Raw genomic sequence first — 24,724 nt, forward strand, 5'->3', positions numbered from 1 at the left:
TGAGAGGAACAAACAGTCCCTCCGGTCAGCTCGACTCACTCCCAGAAAGTGAATTGCGCAGGTCCGAAAGAGTCAGGAGACGCCCAGTCTACCTGCGTGATTACGTAGAAAAATAAGATGCTAATTTTATGCAAATATTGGTAAAGTGTTTTCTGGGAGGGAAGGAGTGTAATGTATCTTTAAAAGTTTTGGCGGGAAAATAGCACGTTGCTGATTGGTTGAAGCCTCCGGCTAAACTGTATATAAAGAGAGGTTTTTCCCAGCACTGGCTGCTGGGTTCACCATATAGTAAAGAGCTGTTGTCACTATCCTGGTCTCCTGCCTCGTTATTGCCCGAATCTAACAGCAACAGTAAGAACTGGACACAGAATCACTGATTGGTTCAAAATTGGGAAAGGAGTCCGGGAAGGCTGTATACTAACGCCCTGCCTAATTAACTTATATGCAGAGCACATCATGAGAAAGGTGGGGCTGGATGAATCAAAAGTTGGAATTAAGATTGCCGGGACAAATATCAACAACCTCAGAAGATACCACTCTAATGGCAGAAAGCGAAGAGGAACTAAAGAGCCTCTTGATGTGGGTGAAGAAGGAGTGTGCAAAAGTTGACTTAAAAATCGATATTAAGAAAACAAAGATCATGGCAGCCGGCCCTCTCAATTCCTGCAAATAGATGGGGAAGAAATGGAGGTAGTGACAGATTTTATTTTCCTGGGCTCCGAGATCACTGCAGATGGGGACTGCAGCCAAGAAATTAAAAGACACTTGCTCCTGGGGAGGAAAGCTATGGCAAATCTAGATAGCATTCTAAAAAGCAGACATCATCCTGCCAACAAAAGTACATATAGTCAAGGCTATGGTTTTCCCAGTTGCAATGTATGGCTGTGAAAGTTGGACCCCAAGAAAGTCTGAGTGCCAAAGAATTGAGGCCTTTGAACTCTGGTGCTGGAGAAGCCTTTTATGAGTCCCTTGGACTGCAAGGTGATCAAACTGCTCAGTCCTAGAGGAGATCAACCCTGACTTCTCTTTAGAAGGCCAGATGCTGAAGATGAAACTCAAATATTTTGGCCACCTAATGAGAAGGAACGACTCACCGGAGAAGAGCCTAATGCTGGGAAAGATTGAGGGCAAAAGAAGAAGGGGACAACGAGAATGTGGTGGCTGGATGGAATCACTGAAGCAGTAGGCATGAGCTTAAATGGACTCCAGGGGATGATAGAGGATAGGAAGGTCTGGAGGAACGTTGTCCATGGGGTCGCGATGGGTCGGATACGACCTCACAACTAGCAACAACCATGTGCTCAGTTCCAGAATGGTTGCAGTTATTGCCTTTCCTGGGTTTGCACTGCTGGGATATCTTGCTTTTCACCCATTCCTTCCCAAGAAGAAACGGCAGGACAGCTTGATTAATCTCAAGATCCAGAAGGAGAATCCCAAAGTAGTAAATGAAATCAACAATGAGGACCTCCGTCATACTAAGGCAGTGTACTGCAGATGCTGGTGCTCTAAAATAGTGAGTTAATTTATTTATTTGTGGTATTCTTTTTACTTATGGTCATTGTTTCTTATGATACAGAATGGTTCACTTCTTTTAAAAGTCACGATTGTACACTTTTGGGTAGAATATTCCTGCAGACTGTTTATCAATGGTGAAGAATTAATACCTTTTTAAAACTGCCAGAACTAGGGCTATTTTCCTCAAAACTGCAGGAATTGTAACAAATATTAGATAGATGACAAACAGACACCTCTATTCTAACTATAGGTGCCATCTATACTACAGATTTAACAGATTTTAAATCAGCTGTAGTGCCAGATCGCCACAAAACTGGGAAGTGATTTTTGGAGGTTGTGAAAGATAGACATGAGTTTCGTCTTAAATGGCTTTAGGAATTTGCATGCAAGCCAGTATTCAGTTTGAACATTGTGTGTATATAGGAATCACTTTTATACAGAACTCCAGATAGCCTTCTTTGAGAATGATTAAAGAGATCAACAAACTAGGAGCAGAATGTTTTCTGCTTCTCAGAAGTGATATAGATTGTATATAATTTAGCTTGTCTGTGATTTAGAAATTATGGCATTATGTATTGATATTTTGAAATACATAGTTTAGTCCAAGAACTGTCTATTTTATTTGCATAATTCATTATGTTGAGTAGTTACTGGATGCATTAAACGAACTACAGTAAATTAGCCTATTTGCTACTAAACCTGCTGTTCCCCTCAAGCCAATTTGCTTATGCTACATTCTAATACTTTTTCCTATATTTTCCAATCTTCAGGCAAAGAAAAAATAGATTCCTTTTCTCCATCATGCTGAATCTCAGAGATTTTTCCATGAACAGAATCCAGTTGTTTAACGAAGCAGTTTACTTCGTTAGTTTCCTATCTGGTGAAGGGGTTGTTTGTAAAATTAAACTATGCATCTGGTGTTCCAAATATTTCCATTAATTCTGTAAGTCCCTGGTCTGTATACTTAACCATGGATGCACTGTTGCTAGAAATGTAGAGATATTATCAATTTCTTTCCAGAGAAAAAAATGCATTTCTTCTTATGGAAAATTGCACAACTGTGTATTATTTTTTTTATGATCACTTTATTTTTTAACAAGCAATGTTTGCATTTTTTATATTTTTGGTCATGGAGACCAAGGCTCGTTCCTGAAATATATGATACAATACAATGATATGAACCATGAACTGGAGGAAATTTCAGGAGCCAACAAAATGGCAAATAAGGTAAACAAATATGAACCAACGCCCAGAATTCTCCAACTGGTCCACACATCTTAAAATTGCCAAGGTCTTTCTATTTGCTTTTGTATTTTTGTTCTATAATCCAATAAAATGTTTAAATTTGAAAATAAAAATAAAAAAAATAAAAAAATTGCCAAAGTTGAAAAACACTGATCTGATATATCCATGTGAGAAAAAAATGAGCTAGTAGTATGATTTTTACTATCATTGAAAATGTTCTCCTGCAATGTAATAGGAAATCAGGTAAGTTATAAGCTGATACATAATAATGTAGAACTGAGTTGTGAATTGTCTCATAAAGGTCCCAAGATACTTTCCCTTTTCTTTGAAGGAGAGAATAGTTTCAACAAATGTCACTTTCAGTGCTAACTGTAAACTTTCTTAAACCATCAGAATAAAGCTTCAAGAGTTCTGGGAGACAGATAAATAAAATACACAAGAAAACCCAGTGGCAAGAATATTAATTATTTTGCATGGAAAAGCAAATTTAAGATCCAAGCCTTCTGTCTTGATTTTTTTTCATCCACCAGGAGAATCCATAGATACCAGCCAGAAATGCTGAGAGAACAAAGTATATTTTTATTGTATAAAATACAAGGTTGATTACAGGTTTGAAAACAAAGCATCATGCAGTACTATGATTTCATTATTGTTCATACAAGGAATAAATGTTTAATTTGATCCATAATTATATTTCCATTTCTTTTCTGTTTAATCTCAAACATCAGAGAGTTAAATCTGAATTTAAAATAAAGTCTAAGTTATCTCTGCTGATGAAAAACTGTCTATTGCTACGTCATCTTCATTGCCTTTGGTAGTCTTGCGGAGAAGTCTGGGTCCAGTCAGTCCAATTATCACAGCTCCAGTTGGAGCTGTGATCAAGATTGCAAGGAAAGCTATTGTCAAGATGTACAGGCCATATTTTTCTAGCGTTTTATCTTTATTACCTCTTGCTGTATCTAAGGCAACAGAACCAATTGCAGCCTGCAGACAGATTTTTTAAAAAAAGTCACTGATCTGGGCTCATATATTGCACTAAATCATGGTTTGTATAGCCATGATTGGTTGAAGAAAGCAAAGTTGTCAGGATTCAAACATCACATTATGACATAAAGAGAAATCACAATATTTGAATTCACTTGTGCTAACAAAAACCTTGACAGAATAGATCAGCACACTTAGTAAAGCAGATTCCTCCATTGCGCCTTAAGTTTATGGGAGAACTTTCCTTTTTTTTTCTTTCTATCAGCAGCCAGCCACATCCCTCAAAGTTCTCCTTTTTGGAGACCCATGCCTCAAATCTTGTTTGCTCAGTTAAGATTTTTCTCGGACAGCGTCTCCTTGCTTATTTGCATCCTATATTGTTCTAGTGCAGCATTTCACAATTGGAGTATACCACTGGTGGGTTACTACTGGTTCATCCCGGATAGAGGGAACCAGTAGCAGCAGCGGCGGGAGGCTCCACCCACCCGCTCGGATGCTTCTGCACATGCAAAGAAGCTTCTGTGCATGCGCAGAAGTGTTGTGCATACGTGCATGAGCAATCGGTAGCAAGCTTAATTGAAACCCACTACTGGAGTATACCTTTATGTGTGCTTTGACTTCCATAATACTCCAAGCAGCATGGCCATTTCTGAGAATTTTAGGAATTAAACGCCACAGATTTGGAGGGAATCCAGATTGTTTCAGAGAGTATTCTCTACTCATCAAGAATATTTGGAAACATGCAGCATGGCATCATTTTAAATGTCTAACACCCCAAATAAACTCAGTATTCTGATGCTTCAACCCAAAGGAATATCTTATGTTTCAGACCAGTGTATTTACTCCTGAGAAGTATTGTATTTCTGGTTGCCTCAGTTATAAAATAAAAAAAAGCTATAATGGACATGTCTTTTTTTGAAAAAAATACGGGTAATCAGTGTTCTTACCCTATGGACATAATGATATGTTCTTAAAGGCATACTTATTGATTTTTTTGCCACAATCTAATTAGCTAAAGTTCATGAATATATCAGACTCCCAAATGCCATTATGTGAATACTTTTTAAAGGTAAAGGTTCCCTTTGCACATGCATGCTAGTTGTTCCTGACTCTAGGGGGCGGTGCTCATCTCCGTTTCTAAGCTGAAGAGCCAGCCAAAGAGCCATAAAAAACCAATACCTTTTGAGGATGTTTAAATCTACTTGGGATTCTTCAAAAAAATATGATTGGCTACAGGAGGCTTTGAGACTTCTTTGGTTTTTAGGTCTACTCAGAAATTTTAAACTAAGATCAATGGTACTTATTCCAAATGTGTTATACAACCTCAGTTTTTAGCAGAGAGTCATGATACTGTTTATCGATCATAGTGAAAAAGAGCTTTAATCATCTATCTCATAACCATTATTTCTTCTTGCCTATACCTAGGACTGAAGGGCATAGTTGTTTCTCTGTTATCATTTTCCAGTTCAAAAGCTACGTCACTTTCCTCTCATCAATACTGCATGATAAATTAATTTCCTTGAAAATGAATTTTTATATTTCTTCTGAGTTTCCTTTTCTAAGCAGTATTGTGGATGAAGTGTATTGATGCATTTATATTTAAATATATTTTCTTAATAGCATTAATAAACAATTAGATAAAAATGATAGATAAATATGACTCCCATATTTGCATGAAAAAACATTAAATGCTATGAAACACCCTAAAACAGTAAAGGAGTAACTGTTGCGAATGATAAGCATTGATACATTGGAAGAAATAACTGTTGTCACAGGTGGTCTATCAAACCTGTAGGAAACAGTCTGTGTGGAATTTCCCAAGAATGTACAGGCCATATTTTTCTAGCGTTTTATCTTTATTACCTCTTGCTGTATCTAAGGCAACAGAACCAATTGCAGCCTGCAGACAGATTTTTTAAAAAAAGTCACTGATCTGGGCTCATATATTGCACTAAATCATGGTTTGTATAGCCATGATTGGTTGAAGAAAGCAAAGTTGTCAGGATTCAAACATCACATTATGACATAAAGAGAAATCACAATATTTGAATTCACTTGTGCTAACAAAAACCTTGACAGAATAGATCAGCACACTTAGTAAAGCAGATTCCTCCATTGCGCCTTAAGTTTATGGGAGAACTTTCCTTTTTTTTTCTTTCTATCAGCAGCCAGCCACATCCCTCAAAGTTCTCCTTTTTGGAGACCCATGCCTCAAATCTTGTTTGCTCAGTTAAGATTTTTCTCGGACAGCGTCTCCTTGCTTATTTGCATCCTATATTGTTCTAGTGCAGCATTTCACAATTGGAGTATACCACTGGTGGGTTACTACTGGTTCATCCCGGATAGAGGGAACCAGTAGCAGCAGCGGCGGGAGGCTCCACCCACCCGCTCGGATGCTTCTGCACATGCAAAGAAGCTTCTGTGCATGCGCAGAAGTGTTGTGCATACGTGCATGAGCAATCGGTAGCAAGCTTAATTGAAACCCACTACTGGAGTATACCTTTATGTGTGCTTTGACTTCCATAATACTCCAAGCAGCATGGCCATTTCTGAGAATTTTAGGAATTAAACGCCACAGATTTGGAGGGAATCCAGATTGTTTCAGAGAGTATTCTCTACTCATCAAGAATATTTGGAAACATGCAGCATGGCATCATTTTAAATGTCTAACACCCCAAATAAACTCAGTATTCTGATGCTTCAACCCAAAGGAATATCTTATGTTTCAGACCAGTGTATTTACTCCTGAGAAGTATTGTATTTCTGGTTGCCTCAGTTATAAAATAAAAAAAAGCTATAATGGACATGTCTTTTTTTGAAAAAAATACGGGTAATCAGTGTTCTTACCCTATGGACATAATGATATGTTCTTAAAGGCATACTTATTGATTTTTTTGCCACAATCTAATTAGCTAAAGTTCATGAATATATCAGACTCCCAAATGCCATTATGTGAATACTTTTTAAAGGTAAAGGTTCCCTTTGCACATGCATGCTAGTTGTTCCTGACTCTAGGGGGCGGTGCTCATCTCCGTTTCTAAGCTGAAGAGCCAGCCAAAGAGCCATAAAAAACCAATACCTTTTGAGGATGTTTAAATCTACTTGGGATTCTTCAAAAAAATATGATTGGCTACAGGAGGCTTTGAGACTTCTTTGGTTTTTAGGTCTACTCAGAAATTTTAAACTAAGATCAATGGTACTTATTCCAAATGTGTTATACAACCTCAGTTTTTAGCAGAGAGTCATGATACTGTTTATCGATCATAGTGAAAAAGAGCTTTAATCATCTATCTCATAACCATTATTTCTTCTTGCCTATACCTAGGACTGAAGGGCATAGTTGTTTCTCTGTTATCATTTTCCAGTTCAAAAGCTACGTCACTTTCCTCTCATCAATACTGCATGATAAATTAATTTCCTTGAAAATGAATTTTTATATTTCTTCTGAGTTTCCTTTTCTAAGCAGTATTGTGGATGAAGTGTATTGATGCATTTATATTTAAATATATTTTCTTAATAGCATTAATAAACAATTAGATAAAAATGATAGATAAATATGACTCCCATATTTGCATGAAAAAACATTAAATGCTATGAAACACCCTAAAACAGTAAAGGAGTAACTGTTGCGAATGATAAGCATTGATACATTGGAAGAAATAACTGTTGTCACAGGTGGTCTATCAAACCTGTAGGAAACAGTCTGTGTGGAATTTCCCAAGAATGTCCTTGCCATATTCCAAAGGGCCCCCTCGATACAAGTCTGCCTTACCTGACTCAAGCGCAGGAATTCAAAAAGAAGACCACTATATTGGATCAGGGGCAAAGAAATGTTTACATCCCAAAGCCGGGCTGCAGGATACAGTAGATTGTGGCCAGGCAGAAAATATATGCCAGAAGACAGCAGTTGACACATAGCAACGAGTTCTCTGTGGACCATTTTCTTTACAAACACCCAGCATTCACAACATACAGACACACTGCAGTGCTGCCAGAGAATCCCAGGCAGGGGAATGACTTTAATGTCAAAATCAACTGAAGGCCTACAAGCTTTTAAAGTTTCATCATCAGTCAGGAGTTGGTACTTCTGAGCAGAAGAGAGCCGTTCTGGTATTTTCTCTCTACCCCTCACCACCGCATCCTACGCCCGATATAAATATGTTTATATGTCTTCGTTGGTGCAACTCCATTGTTTATATAAGGTTCGGGTTGAATAAGCAAAAATACTCTACCTGGACAGTTGCTTTGGGGATCCATGCCAGTGCAATAAATAATTTTTCCTTCCAATGAAAGCCAGAGCCACTCACCAACAAAAACGTAGCCACAACTCGAACTATTAAAGCTGAAAACATAGTGGCCAAACAAAGCCCTGTAGCAGAGAGACTTAATTGTTCCACTTGGACTGGGATAATATTTGGCAAATACCAAATATTATCCCAGTATAAATATTATCCCAAATGCAAATGCCAGACAATTATAATCTTCACTGTCATACCTGTCTTGGAAAACTATTTCAAATACTGAAAACTACCAGTACTTGAAGAATAATACTTATACAAACATTCATCTTGGGATTCTTAGTTGCCTCAGTTAAAATATTCACAATATAATATATATGATTGTATTATATATAATTGTAACTGGTTATTCATCTGAATGCAAGAGTGTGTATAAACAAAGTTTTAGTTGCATGACCAATAATATTTTTTTACAGTTTTCTGCATGGAGAAATATAAGCATGTTCTGTTTTGGAAGAGGCACTCAACTGGCCAGTTTATACAATAAATTTCTATAAATCATAATATAATAATTAAACCATGGTTCATGGCCCATTGTATTCTATGAATGCAATCAATTCTGAGTAAGATTCTCATCCTATTCATAAGGAAGCCAGGCACAATCTTTCGGAATGCTATGCCTCTTGTATGTAAACTTACCAACAGTTTCTAATCCAAGGGAAGAAATGGAGATTTCAGCTCCAATTAGTCCAAATAGAAATGGTTGGGAAATTTGCCATGCAAAAGTAACAACATCTTGCACTGCTTTCTACAAGATATAACGATAAAAAAACAGTTTTACACCAATAAGTGTTGATAGTACTTGTATAGAAGATTGGAATATCTTAAATTTAATTTGTTCAAGCAAGATACCAACTTTCCTTTTTCTTACGCTAGGAAATTGGATTCTGCCATTAATTATGAAGTACCATCATCTTTCAAGGACTTAAAGAAACCATTATGGTAATTAACAAGGATATTAAAAATGTAGCACTAGAAAAATATTTAAATATCTCAAAGGCCAAAGTAAGTTATTATGTTTGAAATAGATTGTCTTTATTTGTCTTTATATCAATTTTTAATTAAATACATTTCATCTCTTCAATTTGGAATTCTCCAATTTTAACAAATGATGACTTCATCTGCATCAAGCATCCAGCCAGCCTTAGGGAATATTCTGCTCTTGGAGATTAGAATGGTTCCCAATCCTATTGGCTTTTTGTAAAGCTTTAAAAACTGGGTTATGTACCTGGGCCTGAGGCTCAGAATGTATTAAGGGCCCAGATACTTAGCTTTACGATTAGTTTATTGATCATTAGAGCTGCTATTTGAACTTACTTATTTTGTGGATATTTTTATTGTTTTAATGTTTTTTAAATTGTTTTATAATTTTAGAATTATAAGTCATTTAGTTGAGTTGGACAGCTACAGAAATTGAATAAATAAATAAAACATCACTTCTACAAAAAAAACCAAAACCCTTCCTTGCCTTATTATAGCAAATGGTTTCAACTGTTTACATGCAGATAAGGGGGAGTCTTGTGTAATGTTCCTGTGAATTTGTATAAGAAATCTTGAACCTCTGACTTCTAAACTGTCTGACAATCCTGACGTGGTTCTCAGAACCCTATTCTTCTGTGTTCTCTTGTTAAAAAAAAACAACTTCAGGCAAGTTTCTGTTTGGTTACATTTTTGGTCATTGTTCTATCTCTTCAGCCTGGAAGTAAAACTGCTAATCTCCACAGCAATTGTGTGCCTGTGTTTGAAACTTAAAATAGCACAAGTTGTCCTGGCAGCAAATACCCAACATGACCATAAGGACACAATATGTAATTAGGGGAAAAAATGATAACTGTTACCTGACCTGCCATTCATTATCAATTCAAATAAAAATGCTCAAATTGTTTGAAGATTAAATAAGATAGTGAATGAAATGTGTCTGTGTACATGAAGTAAACCGACAGTGTATATTTGGTCTAAATCAGTAAAAAGAGAAATTATTTGATTGCTGGGTCACTTAGTAATTATATGGATAGATTTTCTCCAAATAATTTTCTGTTAACTTGGCTTTTGGGTCTTTTGCTATTGTCATTAAATTTATCTACCTTCAAATTAGCCTGGTCTTCATCTTTTCCAGTCCCTATACTGAACAGCTACTCTGATAAAACTTGGAAAATGAGTGAGAATAGTGTGTGTGAACCCTGGCTATAATGTAACCAATAAAATTGGCTTAAAATTATTTGTGTGCTGTATGTCATTTAGTGTGAAGCATTTACCTGCCCAAGTTTTACCTGCTACAAGAGTTAATATTAAAATAAGAAAAAGGCAACTTTGCTTTAATCCCAACTTTTGGAGTATACATACATTTGGAAGATTTGCTCTCACAAAACAGCTTCCACAGAAAGCATGATCAATCACATGTATTTGTTTACTAGAAGGCAAACTGTAAATTTGCTCTTTACAACCTCCAGGATGTGATGTATACCAAGATATTTTATCTTTTTTTTCTATATCCATCACTACCAAGCAGTGGGCTAGGCCACTTACCACAGTTAATAACCATGGTTATTTTCTCAGTATAACTATGGCTCCTACATGAGCCCCAAAGGGATTCCTAGAAATACTGGGTTGGCACACTGCTAGGAAACTGTCAGCTTCCATTCAGTGTTTTAATTGCAAGAATCTGAAAAAATATACCTCGATCCCCATACTGATACCTATGGGCATCACATTACCTACTTTCATCCAAAACTGAGACTGATCCGTTTGTGATAAAACTACTGTCAACCTAAGGTATCTAATTTTCAGAATCATAATCAGGACTTTGATGTGTAGTAAGAGAATTCTCACCTTTTCATTAGACCATGCCATTCCAGCAAGAAATGACAAAACAATGACACAGAGTCCTCCAGATCCTGGAAAGCCAAAACGCTTGCTGCTTAAAAGAGAAAATGCTGACAAGCCAATCACAAAGAAGGCTCTTTTCCATGCAATGGATTTCTGAAAGAAGAAAAATGGAAAAATTTATAATTGCTGGAGTGCAGCAGGACAAAACATGTTGTACACTGCCTCCTAGTGGTCAGGTAAAGCATATATCTAAGGAATATACTGGTATAATGAAAAAGGCTGCCCCTCCTCTGGGCAATGGGATCATGATGTAATTCCAACTTTCTTTCTAGAGTCTGGGTGTTGATAAGAAAGTGTGTATTATCCCTATAAAACTCAAAATGAGATAGCGATAATATTTACTTGCTTACTGACAGAAAATCCAAATTTTCAGTAATAATTTACTAAATTACTGCTATTCACATGTGCAGAGAACCTGAAAAACCAGAAAGTTCAAATATACTATTTTTGTGGGCTACAAGCAGTCAGACTTCTCTTTTTAATATTTTAAATAATGACATGATACAGTGTTGCATTTAAAATAACTTGGGGATCAGAAAATGTAATGTTTTCACGGATCTATCACCAATGATAAAAAACACCTAAAAATTACAGTGGCTCTGCATCTTTTGAGTATATATACATTATTTTGAGTATATATACATTATTGGCTCCTGAAGTGACCAACATTTCTGGATATTTTTTATTTTGTCATCATTTTTCTTCAATCATATGCCTTTTTTTTTTTACTAGTGGTTTGCTTTTTCTTCCCAGAGAAGAAAATATATTCAGTAAAATAGAACAACTACACAACAGCTTTTGATCAAAAGCTGTCCCTCTAGGACAGTGTTTCTCAACTCTGGCAACTTTAAGATGGCTAGATTTGAACTCCCAGCATTCTGGCTGGGAAATTCTGGGAGTGAAATCCACCTATCTTAAAAGTTGTTAAGCTTGAGAAATATTGCTCTAGGACACAGATAATTTCCACTTTATCAATTTTCAATCATTCCTACTCCATAAGAAATACATCTGATAATTTTAAACCTTTCTCCCAAAGTTCTCCAATAAATGATATTAATGATAGCCTGCTATTAGTCAGGCTAAGGCCTTCTGAGTCTCTCAATCTGCCCAGCTGGCAAATTCTTAGCCCTCTAACTCTTGACCCCAGGTCTAGGGAAAAAAAGGATTTTTTTCTAGCCAATGTCCAGAAATATCAAATTTAACACAGTTTTGTGCCAATCATGAACCTCAAGGCTAGCTATGTAATTGCAGTCTTGCATGTAAGAAATGTTTTAATGAAAAATTCCCTTAAAAATTACTCATGGCAAATGTATAAAATGAAGTTATTAAAAAAATGTAACATGGAAAATAAGTGAAGGCAACACACAAATATGTACTTTATTTATATAAACCAATACAATCATCCCATTGAATGACTGCTTTAAAAAAACTTCCTTTGTATGACTCTGTAATCCCTTAATTCAGGGTAAAGTTGGGGTGATTAGATGGAGCTATGCATTTAACTGGTTGGATACCCTTCCTGACACCATGTGGAGTTCACAGCAGGTATCTTTTCTTAGCACCCTAGGACAGAAATATCTGCCGCTACTTAAGATTGAACTCCCAACCTTCCAAATGGGAGGTGAGTGTCTTCACCACACTGCTCAATTGAAGGACTAATTACTACCTACTTAAAATAAGGTCTTAGGTTTCAGGACATATTCATTGCAGAACAGATCTCTGAAGAGTGATCATCTGGACCTCTTTTAGGGAGAAATGTGTTTTTTGTTCCTCCTTTATTCTTTTCTTTGTTTTTCTCTCCCTCTTCTATTCATCCCCAGTTTTATAGCTGACATTAGCCACTTTGTAGGAACTTACTATTGCTTTGCCCCTTCAAAAACACTATCCCACCTGTAATATCCTAGGTCTAACTGGCATAATAGAGTTTAACTGGGTGCTAAATCTACTTTCCAATCCTTGCTGGAATAGGAACTTTTTGTCTACTTTTCACCAATTCTGCATTTGTAAAAATAGGATTACAACACACTTTGGAAGGAATAACTGAATTTCTTCAGTTCCAGTTTTTCAGAATATGCTCAGTTTATCAGACGCTTTTACTGTAAATGCAGCCTACAAAAATATGGGCTTTGTCACAGAATATTTTCTCAACAGTATTGTTTTTACCTGATCCTTGCTTGGAAAATATGTAATAAAATATCCTAAAAGGCAACCAGCACCTGCACCAATAACAACTTCCACCACACCACGCAAGATGCTACGAAAGGTGGACCCTATGAAAAAAAATTGGAAAAAAGTCAAGGAGATACTTTAATGCAATTTTTAAGTGATTTTAAAAATGTAAGTAAACAATTTCTGCAAAAATTAGGAAAATATTGGTTCACCACCAAAGGTTGTATCATACAACTGAGATGGGTGACCATATAAATGGTAAAAATAATTAAATAATGTTAGGCAAACAAATTACAACCCCATAAGATATGGCAGCATTGACTCTAATCAGCATCTGAAAACCAGATGCATGACAAGTAATACAATAATCATCAGAGGACTCAAAAGATTTGAAGAAAAGCCTTCAAGTTCAGACTTGAAGAAATGCAGTTTTCTCTTTTTCAAGTCTCATAATAATGTGGCTTAAAAGATATTTATTAAAAATAATTCCCCACTGATTTATAATCATGATATGAATATGCTCTGGCAACCTTTTGGATTGTGTCACATTTCCAGTAGATTGTCGTCTTCTCATCCTCACCCCATTTGGAAATGACAGCTTGGTCACTTGTACAGTCATGGACCAGTTTCTTGGGTCTTGGATATTTTTCTCTGCTACTATTGGTTTTTTATGTCCCACAAGGGGAAATAATTGGGCAGAACTGTCAGTGCTATAGTATAGGGAAATCCCTTCAGTTCTGCAGGACATTCTTCTACTTTATTACATAGTTCCCAGCTGTTGATCATGTTCTATAGTTTTCTTGTGAATGTGGGCTTATTGAGCTTTCAGAATTGAAACTCTGAATGACAACTAAAAACACTGTCAATATGAGCCTGCTAAACAAGTGATCAAATGCACAGCAAAGCAGGAGAAATTCTGTTAGATTTTGAGGAAGACTCTCCCATTTTATCATGGTGGGGTTGCTGGATTTTGCAAGAGCCAGCTTCTGATCATTATGATCCATCTATTTACAGTCACTCAACAAAAACCAATGGAGTGGATAAACCAGTGAAATCAAGCTACAAAAGTTCACATTTGCATCTACATTTTGGGACATACATTCCTGAATCTACCATAATAGATATCAGCCATTTTGTTTGTGTGTAAAAGATAATGTCAGTTAAGTACTGTACACAAGAGACCATTTTATTTTCTAATTTTTATAAACCAATCCTGAAACATCATGAAAATGTGGTGGTTCCAGAGACTGTAAAAAGGAGTGGTGAGGACTCAGGAACATCATGAGTAACACCACTGAATTATGTGTGTATGATTATTTGCATTTCTGATTTGGCATATGTTACATCTAAATATCACCACAATATATAAAAAAATGGTATCTGTCTTAGGGTTTTAATATTCTACTGATTTATTTTAATTCAGTTATCATTGTTTTGCCTTCTCCTAAGAAATAAAGATGCTACAAATAAATCTTACTGCCAGCCAATGTTGGCTTTTAATAATTCACCTCCCACCTTTCAATGGGTACATGTTCTGTTTCATCAGTTCTAGAGTGTAGGAATATTACCTGAGGAAAAAGCCATGCCCAAGAAAATGTTAAAGCCTGTGATGGCTACAATGTCATCTATACTGGCAGCAGCTATTAGTAAAGATGGAATTCCTTGATCTACACCAAGACCTTGTCTCTGTAACATCAGCATCGAAAGGACCACAACAGCTGGAGATACAGCACCTAGAACAAATCTGAAAAATGTACACACTATTGGGGTTCATCAATTCAAGAAATAATATTCAGCCGTTGTTAAAAATTTCAAGGTTTGTGGGAGACAGCAGAATATAGATGGTTAAATAATGTATTGGTTGAAAAATCATTCTCCTTCCCACAACAGTTTAGAACAGGGGTGTCAAACTTGCATCATCATGGTGGCGTCACGTGATGTATTGCAACTTTCCCTTCACTAAACCGGGCATGGGTGTGGCCAGTGTGTGACGCATCTGACCCGCAGACCATGAGTTTGACAGCCCTGCTTTAGAAAGTTAGAAAACAAATACACAATAAACAAAAATGAGGTGGGTATGGTTTCCTATCACAACTGCACTATTCACTAAGTACTCTGAACATTCCAAGTATTGTTATGATCCCCAACGGTTATGAAGGGCCTTTCCCAACTTGCATTGGCTGAGGATTAAAGGAGTTGTAGCCCAATATGACTGGATAGGAAGCAGAGGAAAATGGGGTCTTAAAATTGTAAAAGAACTAAAGTTTCCAGATGCATCAGTACAAGCAAGAGAACATCCTTTGCCTGTTTCATCCCAACATTAAAGTGGTTTTGGGTGAATTAACAAAGAAACTGCAAGTACTGGGCTCTGGTTTATACCAATTATATTTATGAATGGAAGATAAGAAGTATGTATAGTAAAAAGGAAAAGAAATACTTGGCACAAAAAGAAGCAGGGTCACCTCTTACCCTAACATAAAACCCCATACCCATGGGAATTTCATTAGAAAGTGAGATATGACTGCTGCTGAACATGCTTCAGTGATGCAGGGTCCCATGCATAGTCTAAAACAGACAGCTTTTAACTTGTTCAGAGCCTGAAATACAAAAATGTTGTACAATTAATATTACTCACCTTTAATGCCAGGAAAAAAAATCCAAGATTTGTTAATACATTGACTGGGTTTACCCTTGCAATAGCAATAGCAATAGCACTTAGACTTATATACCACTTTACAGGGCTTTTGCAGTCCTGTCTAAGCGGTTTACAGAGTCAGCATTTTGCCCCCAACAATTTGGGTCCTCATTTTATCCACCTCGGAAGGATGGAAGGCTGAGTCAACCTTGAGCCTGGTGAGATTTGAACTGCCAAACTGCAGGCAGCCAGCAGTCAGCAGAAGTAGCCTACAGTACTGCACTCTAACCACTGCGCCACAGTGGGTCATAAACCACGTTTTAAACCATGTTTTTTGCATTAAATCCACAATTTCTAAAATAACCGCCTTGCACTAGGCTATAAATCATACTCTAGAATGGAGTATGTAACTCCATACTGGAGACATAATATATGAGTTTTTCAAATTAGAACAAGATTTAAAAAGTACTTTTTAGTCACAAATTAGTTGAAATTAGTCACTAGATTTAAAAAGCACTTCCCCCCACCAAATATATAATGGATCACTATTATTATTCTAATAAAGAGTGGGTGCCCATTTTTATTCTTAATTTAACTAGCAAAAACTTTATAAAGGGATACTGCATGGTAAAAATTCTCATGTAACTGTCAACATAGCATAAAGTTTAAGGCAGGGGTGAAGTGTAAAATTTGTTACTACCGGTTCTGTGGATGTGGCTTGGAGGGGGGTAATGTGACTTGGGTGGACGTGGCCAACTTTTTTTTCCTTTTAAAAGCATTTTTTCTACAACCTCTTCAGCTGAGGAGGTTGTAAAAATGCTTTTAAAAGCCTCTGATGATCAGGCAACTCAGCTGCGATCGCCAGAGGAGCCTTTTAAAAGCATTTTTTACAACCTCTTCAGCCAGAGGTTGTAGAAAAAATGCTTTTAAAGGGTTCTGACGATCTGAGCTGAGTTGCCTGATCGCCAGAACCCTTTAAAATCATTTTTTCTACAACCTCTTCAGCTGAAGAGACTGTAAAAGAAAATGTTTTTAAAAGATTCAGACAATCCCAGCTGAGCCATGCGATCATCAGAAGCTTTTTTTTACTTTTAAAAGCATTTTTTCAGCCGAAGAAAAAATGCTTTTAAAAGTAAAAAAAAAAGCCACTGATGATCATGTGGCTCAGCTGGGCATGTGGGGGGGGGTGGGGGCAGGGATTTTTGCTACCAGTTCTCCAAACCACCCACCACCATCGCTACCAGATCGGGCAATCTGGTCCGAACTGGGAGCATTTCATGCCTGGTTTAAGGGCATTTTGAGCCGAATCTAAAACACTTTCTTGTGCTGTAGGTACCTTTGGAAGAAGCAAGAGCAAACTATTTTTCAAGAGATGAGCATAATAGAGCCTGCTCATTATGATCCCATGTTGTAATTGCCTTTAGATAAAGTGTTCACCTAATGACCCCTCTATCCCTGCTCTCCCCCAATGAATCATTAAAGGAATGTGTGGGTCATTAAGCCAAGCAAGGGATGACTCAGGAGAGGGGAGGCCCTTGGAGGCCAGGCAGAAACCCAGACCCACCTGCCCTGGCCCTCTCAATGCCTTCTCCATTCCCTGAGACACCCCATGTTCTGCTTCCCACTCCTTACCCCATAGTCCTTTTCCTACTCCTACCTTAGGCCTGATTTCTGTAACGTGGCCAAAAGTCTTTCATGTTTGTAGAAGTCACCCAATCTTGGGGTTGACTTTGAGGGAGCCTTTAACTTTGCCTTGAGTGTTCATCGGTAACAAAAAAAAATCGTCCTTCATAGTGAACAAGGACAATTTTCAGGATTATTTCAACAGGGAAACAATCTGTCTTTATTCTCCATGCTTTCAAGGCCATTTCAAAGGCTTCCAGTCATGCCAATTAAAAGTAGGAAAATGGCGCAACAGTATTAGTGAAAGCACTTTTTCTTTTTTAAAAAAAAATTGAGATGGTTGGGAAGGGAAATTAATCAGCTGATAGTAACACTTAAATAAGCCCTAAGGACTGTTTCTAAATGTGTGTGTTTAGGTATGAAAACGCACACACTCTACACACTTATACCTAATCTAGCTATGTTTCAGTTTTTATTTTAATTTTTAAATAAGCATGATGGGAACTTATTCCCCCCCCCCCGCACAGTATGATCCGATCTAAATTTTTCTTCCTTTCATAGCATAGCAGGTACGAAAAAAATTTCTCCTGGGTGGCACTGAGAACTATTCCAAGGGTAATTAATTCTAATCACACTAGGAAATGCTAATCTTCCTCTTTCTTCATATTCTGTTCCAATTCTCCCCACATCTGTGTCCTCTATGACTCAAAGTAAAAAATGGAACTATGTACTACATATATTACAGGTTTTAATGGTGTTTTGCTATTTGCAACAGGGAATTTTGAATTTTTTAAGAAGCCTTTAATACTCCACCTTTGCGTCAAGGCCAAGACCAGCTAGAGATAAAATAATCGAGAGGGCAATATTTCTGAATATAATTCCCCACTTTACTTTGATCACGATCACCTTACTGACGTATTCAATATTTCTGATGAGAAATCCAGCAATCAACATACCTAAATGGAACAGTGATAACCATTTGATTAACTCTTTCACACATAAAATCTGACAATGATGCTTCATTTTCTTTGTTTATACAAATAAATATCTTTTACAAAAGTTTAATGGGGAGGGAGGGAAGGAGAGGGACAGATGGAGAATATTGCAGGAAAAATAAATGCAACCAACTAATAAAAAGAATCAAGATTCACAGCTTCAAAGATAAAACCACAGACCTGTTTCCCGGCCTTTGGAGATCCCATTCTAAAACTGAAGTTGTACCCTCTCATATATCAACGTGATACAATAAAGTAGACAAGAAAAAGTCATCTTAATAATATTTAGCTTGATAAGCAACAGCTAAGCTGATTAAGTTTTTCCCTTCATGCAACTGTGTTAGAAACCCCTGCTCTTGTTAAGGTCCCCCTTTCTACAGCTGGTCACAAGAGTTGGCATTGAGGGCCTAAGACAGCAATTCCATAAGCCAGGCTTGTTTGGCAGTTTATTCATTACAACCCAGAACCAATTGCAAAAAGCAAAATTGATCCATAATTCTCAACATCTATTTCCCCTCATAGGCAGCCTTCTGAAAGATTGAGTACATGAGTGATCCACGAAGGAAGCTTTCATAACAATGGTTAATACTTCTTTATAAATTGAAAGTAATGTTTAATAATTTGAAATACTAGTCTGAAAGAATCCAGTCTACCTAATGAGAATAAAATTGGCACACTATTTGTTGACATGATGCTTACCAAGAAAAGGAGGGAGAGGAGGCAATCCTGGTATTTTAATTAGCTGCATAATTTTGCCACCAATTACTGAACAAAAATAGAGGCATACAATTCCGAAGATGCTCCCACCAGGCAGACTCTCTTTGCCTGTAAAACTCCAAATTAGGCCCCAGATCACTGCTCCCATTGCCACTAGGAAAAGAAAGTGGGATGGAGAGGAAGGAAAGAAATGTATGAGCCTTATCGATATTCAGAAAAAAGAAAAATCATCTGTAGGATATGGAAGTACTTTTCCCTATTTGTGATACTATCTTTTAATATTGTTATACACATTCTGCCTTACCTTCACTTAGTTTTTTTCAAATGTTATTGTTTATTTCTTCTGGAGGTGGGGGCGGGAGTATTTATTTGAAAAGTAGAAAGGGGGGGGGAGAAAATAATAATAATAAAAAACTAAGGGCAATTCATGCATATCTCCATGTAAAATTAGTGCATTATTGCATTCCAGAGTTGAATGTATATAAGTCAGTTGGATAGTTTGTATCATGATGCCATGACTATATTCTTTTCTGAGCCCTATCCACATGAGCAGCTGAAATGAGAACTCTACCACTCTAAAAGTTAACCATGTGGCTCTAACTAACTGTGGAGTGGGAATCCAGCCTGAGAAACTATTGTTAATGTAGAACAAGCTCCTTTAGCCTTCTGCCCTTCAGGGAGTTTGAGACTGTTTTCTACAATTCCTAAGAGTCATAATCACAGTACATCAGAAAGGCACTAAAGTCACACAATACCCTTTAGGGCAGAGCTCCCCAACCTTTCCGGCTTTGTGGACTTTCCAGTTTTGGGGTGGGTGGGATCATTTTGTGCAAGAGGTCAGCAAGCGCACCTGTATGTGCCTGCACAGCTCCATTTGCACAAGTGGCATGCATGTGCACCAACTGCTCATGGAAATGGGGAATGCATGCGCTCACCCACTGTTTGTGCATATGGTGGTGGTACACGTGTGTGTGTGTGTGTGTGTGTGTGTGCACTTAGCCACCATTTCTGCAGCCCAGTTGCAAACAGTTCACTGCCTACTAGTGGGCTGCAATCCAGAAGTTGATTTCTTTTTTCTTTGCTAATAGTTAATGTATTTAAGTAAGATACATAAATTTGTGTTGACCATTCCAACATATTAACTACCTTCTAGCCTGAAGACTCACACAATACAGATTCACACATCATACTATGCTGATTTTTATTTTGTTATTGTGCAATACTGATGTTATTAAGCCATGATGTTCTGCTCACAAGACCATGGTTCACGCAAAGCCAAAACTAGATAGAATTTTAAACCGGTGAGACATGTGATTTCATGTTTTCCCCCCACTACTTCAGTCTTGACAAATCCCATTCGCCTTTATCATCTGTTTCTCCTAGAGTGAATTTGAGATTTCTCCATGGTTCTCTTACATTTGTTTGAAGTAATTTTTCAGAATGTTCCATCAGGCAAAAGGAAACTTTAAACAAGCCCTTCGTTAGCCTATATAAAATCTCAAGTATTGTAGGATTAATCGATGTCAGAGCAAAATAATTCAAATTATTTTTAATTATTTGATTCAATTTCTTTCATAAAAACAAACATGGAAATCATGTTTCCTACTGGACAATAAGATGAAAATTTTAAACTATAAAGTCTATTTTTAAATAACCTTTTGTTGTTGTTGTTGTTGTTGTTAGTTGCAAAGTCGTGTCCGACCCATCGTGACCTCATGAACAACATTTCTCTAGGCCTTTCTATCCTCTACCATCCCCTGGAGTCCATTTAAGCTCATGCCAGCTGCTTCAGTGACTCCATCCAGCCACCTCATTCTCTGTCGTCCCATTCTTCTTTTGTCCTCAATCTTTCCCAGAATTAGGCTCTTCTCCAGGGAGTCCTTCTTTCTCATTAGGTGGCCAAAGTATTTCAGTTTCATCTTCAGGATCTGGCCTTCTAAAGAGCAGTCAGGGTTGATCACCTCTAGGACTGACCAGTTTGATCGCCCTTCAGTCCAAGGGACTCGCAGGAGTCTTCTCCAGCACCATAGTTCAAAGGCCTCAATTCTTTGGTGCTCAGACAAAGAACTTTTAATGCAAGTAAAAAGAAAGCTCTAAAATTAATGCAATTAATTGAAACTAATGAGGGGGTGAACTGTTTTTGCCTTTGACTTGTGTTTTACATACCGTTTGTTATTACTTTGGCAATGACACCTTGAGGAGGACAAGTACACAGCTCCTTCAGTTTTTCTTGAATCTTGGACTTAGCCTGTACTTGCTGTCCACTGGAATCCAAAATACCAGTTTCCTGAAATGAAATGAGGAAACATTCTCAACAGAATTAAATTCCATAGAAAAACTACTATAATATTCTGAGTTGTTGGTTGCAATATGTCAGAAACATCTTTTATAGAGGCATTGCCGGCAGGTTTTTCTTTTGGTTTTTATATGTTTATTTAATGGAATTATAGGCCACCAGTTCAAACAATGTGATTCTAGATGGCTTACAGTAAAAAACCAAAGAATAACATCTATTTAACATTTATATGATCTTGTTGCAGAATTGTTAGTTTAGAATAAACTATCACCCACAAGATGATAATAGTTAGCTGAACTTTTTTGCCCTATGATCAATTGGGAATGCAATAGGAATTCTGACTTGGAGCCTGCAGGTTGTCAGGTCTGGATAGGAAAGAAAAGAATTAGCAAGCAAGAAGCACTGGCTGTCAGTTTAGAAGCCTACTGATTCCATAGTAGAACTTACTAGGAGGTGCAGTCAGAGGAAGCCCCATGTAGGTATTCCCCATGGGAGTATCCTTTCTGTGGAATAGCCAGCTTTGAGACATGGATGGGTCCAGGGGTGAAATCCAGCAGGTTTTGACAGGTTCTGGAGAACCGGTAGCGGAAATTTTGAGTAGTTCAGACAACTGGCAAATACGCCTCTGGCTGGCCCCAGAGTGGGGTGGGAATGGAGATTTTGCAATATCCTTTCCCCAGGAGTGGGGAGGGAATGTGGATTTTGCAGTATCCTTCCCTGGAGTGGGGTGGGAACGGATATTTTGCAGTATCCTTCCCCTGCCACGCCCACAGAACCGGTAGTAAAAAAAATTGGATTTCATCACTGGATGGGTTCCACTTTATGGTTTTTTGAAATCTGGCAAAAACCTGGTTTTGGGGGATTAGTTATAGAACCATTGGTACTTACACTAGTCAATCTAAAGAATAGATATTAAAAAATCTGTTTAATACAGCTGTAAAGCTACTGATACAATTCTACAAAGGAATTATTGATTCAGTCATTTGTACTTCTACAACTTCAATGAATAGTAAAAACAATTGCAACCAGCCTGCCTTCCATTGAAGACCTGTATATTGCATGAGACAGAAAGAGGGCTGAGAAAATACCTACAGACTCCTAACATCCTGGACAAAAACTGTTTCAACTTCTCCCTTCAGAATGTCACCACAAGCATTGCATGCCAAAAAAACTAGTTATAAAGACACTTTCCCCCCTCCTATGCTATCACTCTGCTAAGCACTTAATTCCCACAGCACTGTCTTATGCCTAAAGATATTTACCTACGTAGTATGGCTGTATTGCTATTATCCTTCTCATCGTCTCATCTTTGTTTCTCATTATCTCATCTTTCCTGCTACCTTTTCCTATTGGTATCTGATTTATCACTTGTATTTTATAATTTATGATAGCATCTTATGATTTGTGACTTAGCACTTTATTGTTTGTATGTACACTGAGCGTTTATGCACTGGAGACAAATTCCTTGTGTGTCCAATCATACTGGCCAATAAAGAATATTCCTATAGTCTTATTCCTAAAGAATCTGTAATTTATTCTGGTTTCCATTGTAATTTAATATTTATTATTATTCTACATTTAAAAAAATAACTTTCCCAGAGGCCACATAGATTGAGATAAATCTCATCATTAAAGGAAGAAAGGACTTATTTGTTGGAACTTTTAAATGGTCCCTCATCTTAGTGTAATTATTTGTAAATAAATAGAAATCATAAGCTTTTTTTTTTAAAGAAAAACAAACACTGAGGTCTTTGAAAATTGAGACAAGCACTGTTATTGACGTAAAAAACAACAACCGTGCAATATATTGCCCCTAAATAGGTGCCCTTTAAGCAATAAAGTTGCATGGGAACTGTCCTCTATTTAAATTACCCAAATTCCCACAGATAATGTTTTTCCTCCTTCACTATTGTTATATGTTATATGTTGTACCTTGATGAACGTATCTTTTCTTTTATGTACACTGAGAGCATATGCACCAAGACAAATTCCTTGTGTGTCCAATCACACTTGGCCAATAAAATTCTATTCTATTCTATTCACTATTCTATTGCTTATTTGGCTTAACAGAAATTATATATCTAAATGCAGGATCATTTCATTTCTTTAACTTTACTTGTCATAACTATATCATGAAAAAAGGAAACATGACAATACTTACCTTAAAGTTTGACCATTCAACCCTATGTAGAAGAAAGACATGTCTTATTTTTTATTAATTCTTAAACTAACTATAACTTTGGCAAACAACTATCAATCTGCCATTACTATTACCTGGATTGGACAAACTTCATTTCTTGATTTTGAAGATATATTCTTCTTGTCTGCCACAGGTATTCTCTCTGACATAGTTCACAATCTAATTTTGTAAAATAAATTGTATTTTATTTTAAAACATATATTTTTATTTTATTGACTTTTGGGTATCCAAGCCATCCCTTTTTTTAAAAAATGGGAACTTTTTTATTTTTAAATTTTAAACCATCTTGCTTAGTTTTTACTTCCCAAATAAAATCGGATTAAGTTTAGACAAAACATGAATTGCAAAAATATCATTATCAGTGATATCCTCTAAATCATTAGCCAAGAGTATGTGCCAGAGTTCATGTAATACTATGAATGAGTTGCACAATACTCCAAAAAACAAAATAATTTGGTTTTGCTTAACTTTTTGCAAAAATTTTTAGTATGAATCCACCAAAACTAATTCATTCTTTTAATAAGCGGGGAATTTGCTATTTTTATGCAATATTCAAGATATTAGAGCAGACAAGGCAAGAACAATGGGGAATTGTCTGCTTTAGTTCACATTCTTTGCTATTTTTTTTAAAAAAACAAAAAGGTTACATAGCAACACTTCTGCCACAACTAACATCCCTAAATATTTTTTCTTGAGAATAATCTCAATAAACTGAGGGAATTTTTCTTCTGAACAATGAACTATAGGAATGCATTGTCTAGATCAGGGGTCTGCAAACTTGGCTCTTTTAAGACTTGTAGACTTCAACTCCCAGAGCAAAGCTGGCTGAGGAACTCTGGGAGTTAAAGTCCACAAGTCTTAAATGAGCCAAGTTTGCAGATTCCTGGTCTAGATGAACCCCTATGCTTCTTATCTTGGAGCAGAAATCCCAATGAAATCAAAGAATCATACTTACACTTTTCATCTTATTCCCAGTAAATTAACATGCTTGTGATTGGAAGCAGAGGATGATACTTACACATATTGGATACTTACACACATATTGGATACTTACACACATCCTCCTGACTTCACACTCAGTTTGGTATTCACATTTTTGGGATAGAGAAACTTTCACTCCTAAAATTACATCTGCCCAATTGTTCCTGATTTAAAACACAC

General features: G+C 36.8%; 1 protein-coding gene across 1 annotated transcript; it reads right to left on the reverse strand.

The window, feature by feature from the left end:
• Positions 1-529: 529 nt before the first annotated feature.
• LOC131203169 (sodium/hydrogen exchanger 9B2-like) lies at positions 530-23,657 on the reverse strand. The gene is made up of 12 exons (XM_058193121.1): positions 23,638-23,657; positions 23,525-23,546; positions 21,234-21,354; positions 19,050-19,220; positions 18,169-18,311; positions 15,567-15,694; positions 14,666-14,841; positions 13,092-13,198; positions 10,872-11,021; positions 8,682-8,790; positions 7,977-8,113; positions 530-3,744 (listed from the first exon to the last, which is right to left on the reverse strand). The coding sequence occupies exons 1-12, from the start codon at positions 23,655-23,657 to the stop codon at positions 3,517-3,519; spliced, it is 1,512 nt and encodes a 503-aa protein (XP_058049104.1). The 3' UTR covers positions 530-3,516.
• Positions 23,658-24,724: the final 1,067 nt, after the last annotated feature.

The sequence above is a fragment of the Ahaetulla prasina genome, chromosome 8 (assembly GCF_028640845.1).
Source record: "Ahaetulla prasina isolate Xishuangbanna chromosome 8, ASM2864084v1, whole genome shotgun sequence".
In the NCBI taxonomy this organism is placed as follows: domain Eukaryota; kingdom Metazoa; phylum Chordata; class Lepidosauria; order Squamata; family Colubridae; genus Ahaetulla; species Ahaetulla prasina.

What these genes read in the sequence shown, in the direction of transcription:
- LOC131203169 (XM_058193121.1), bottom strand. Translation starts at nt 23,657, where the DNA reads ATGAAGTTTGTCCAATCCAG. An exon ending in ATGAAGTTTGTCCAATCCAG is followed by an intron (nt 23,547 to 23,637) that starts GTAATAGTAATG and finishes TCTTCTACATAG; the next exon opens with GGTTGAATGGTCAAACTTTA. An exon ending in TGGCATGGTCTAATGAAAAG is followed by an intron (nt 8,791 to 10,871) that starts GTGAGAATTCTC and finishes TATATCTTGTAG; the next exon opens with AAAGCAGTGCAAGATGTTGT.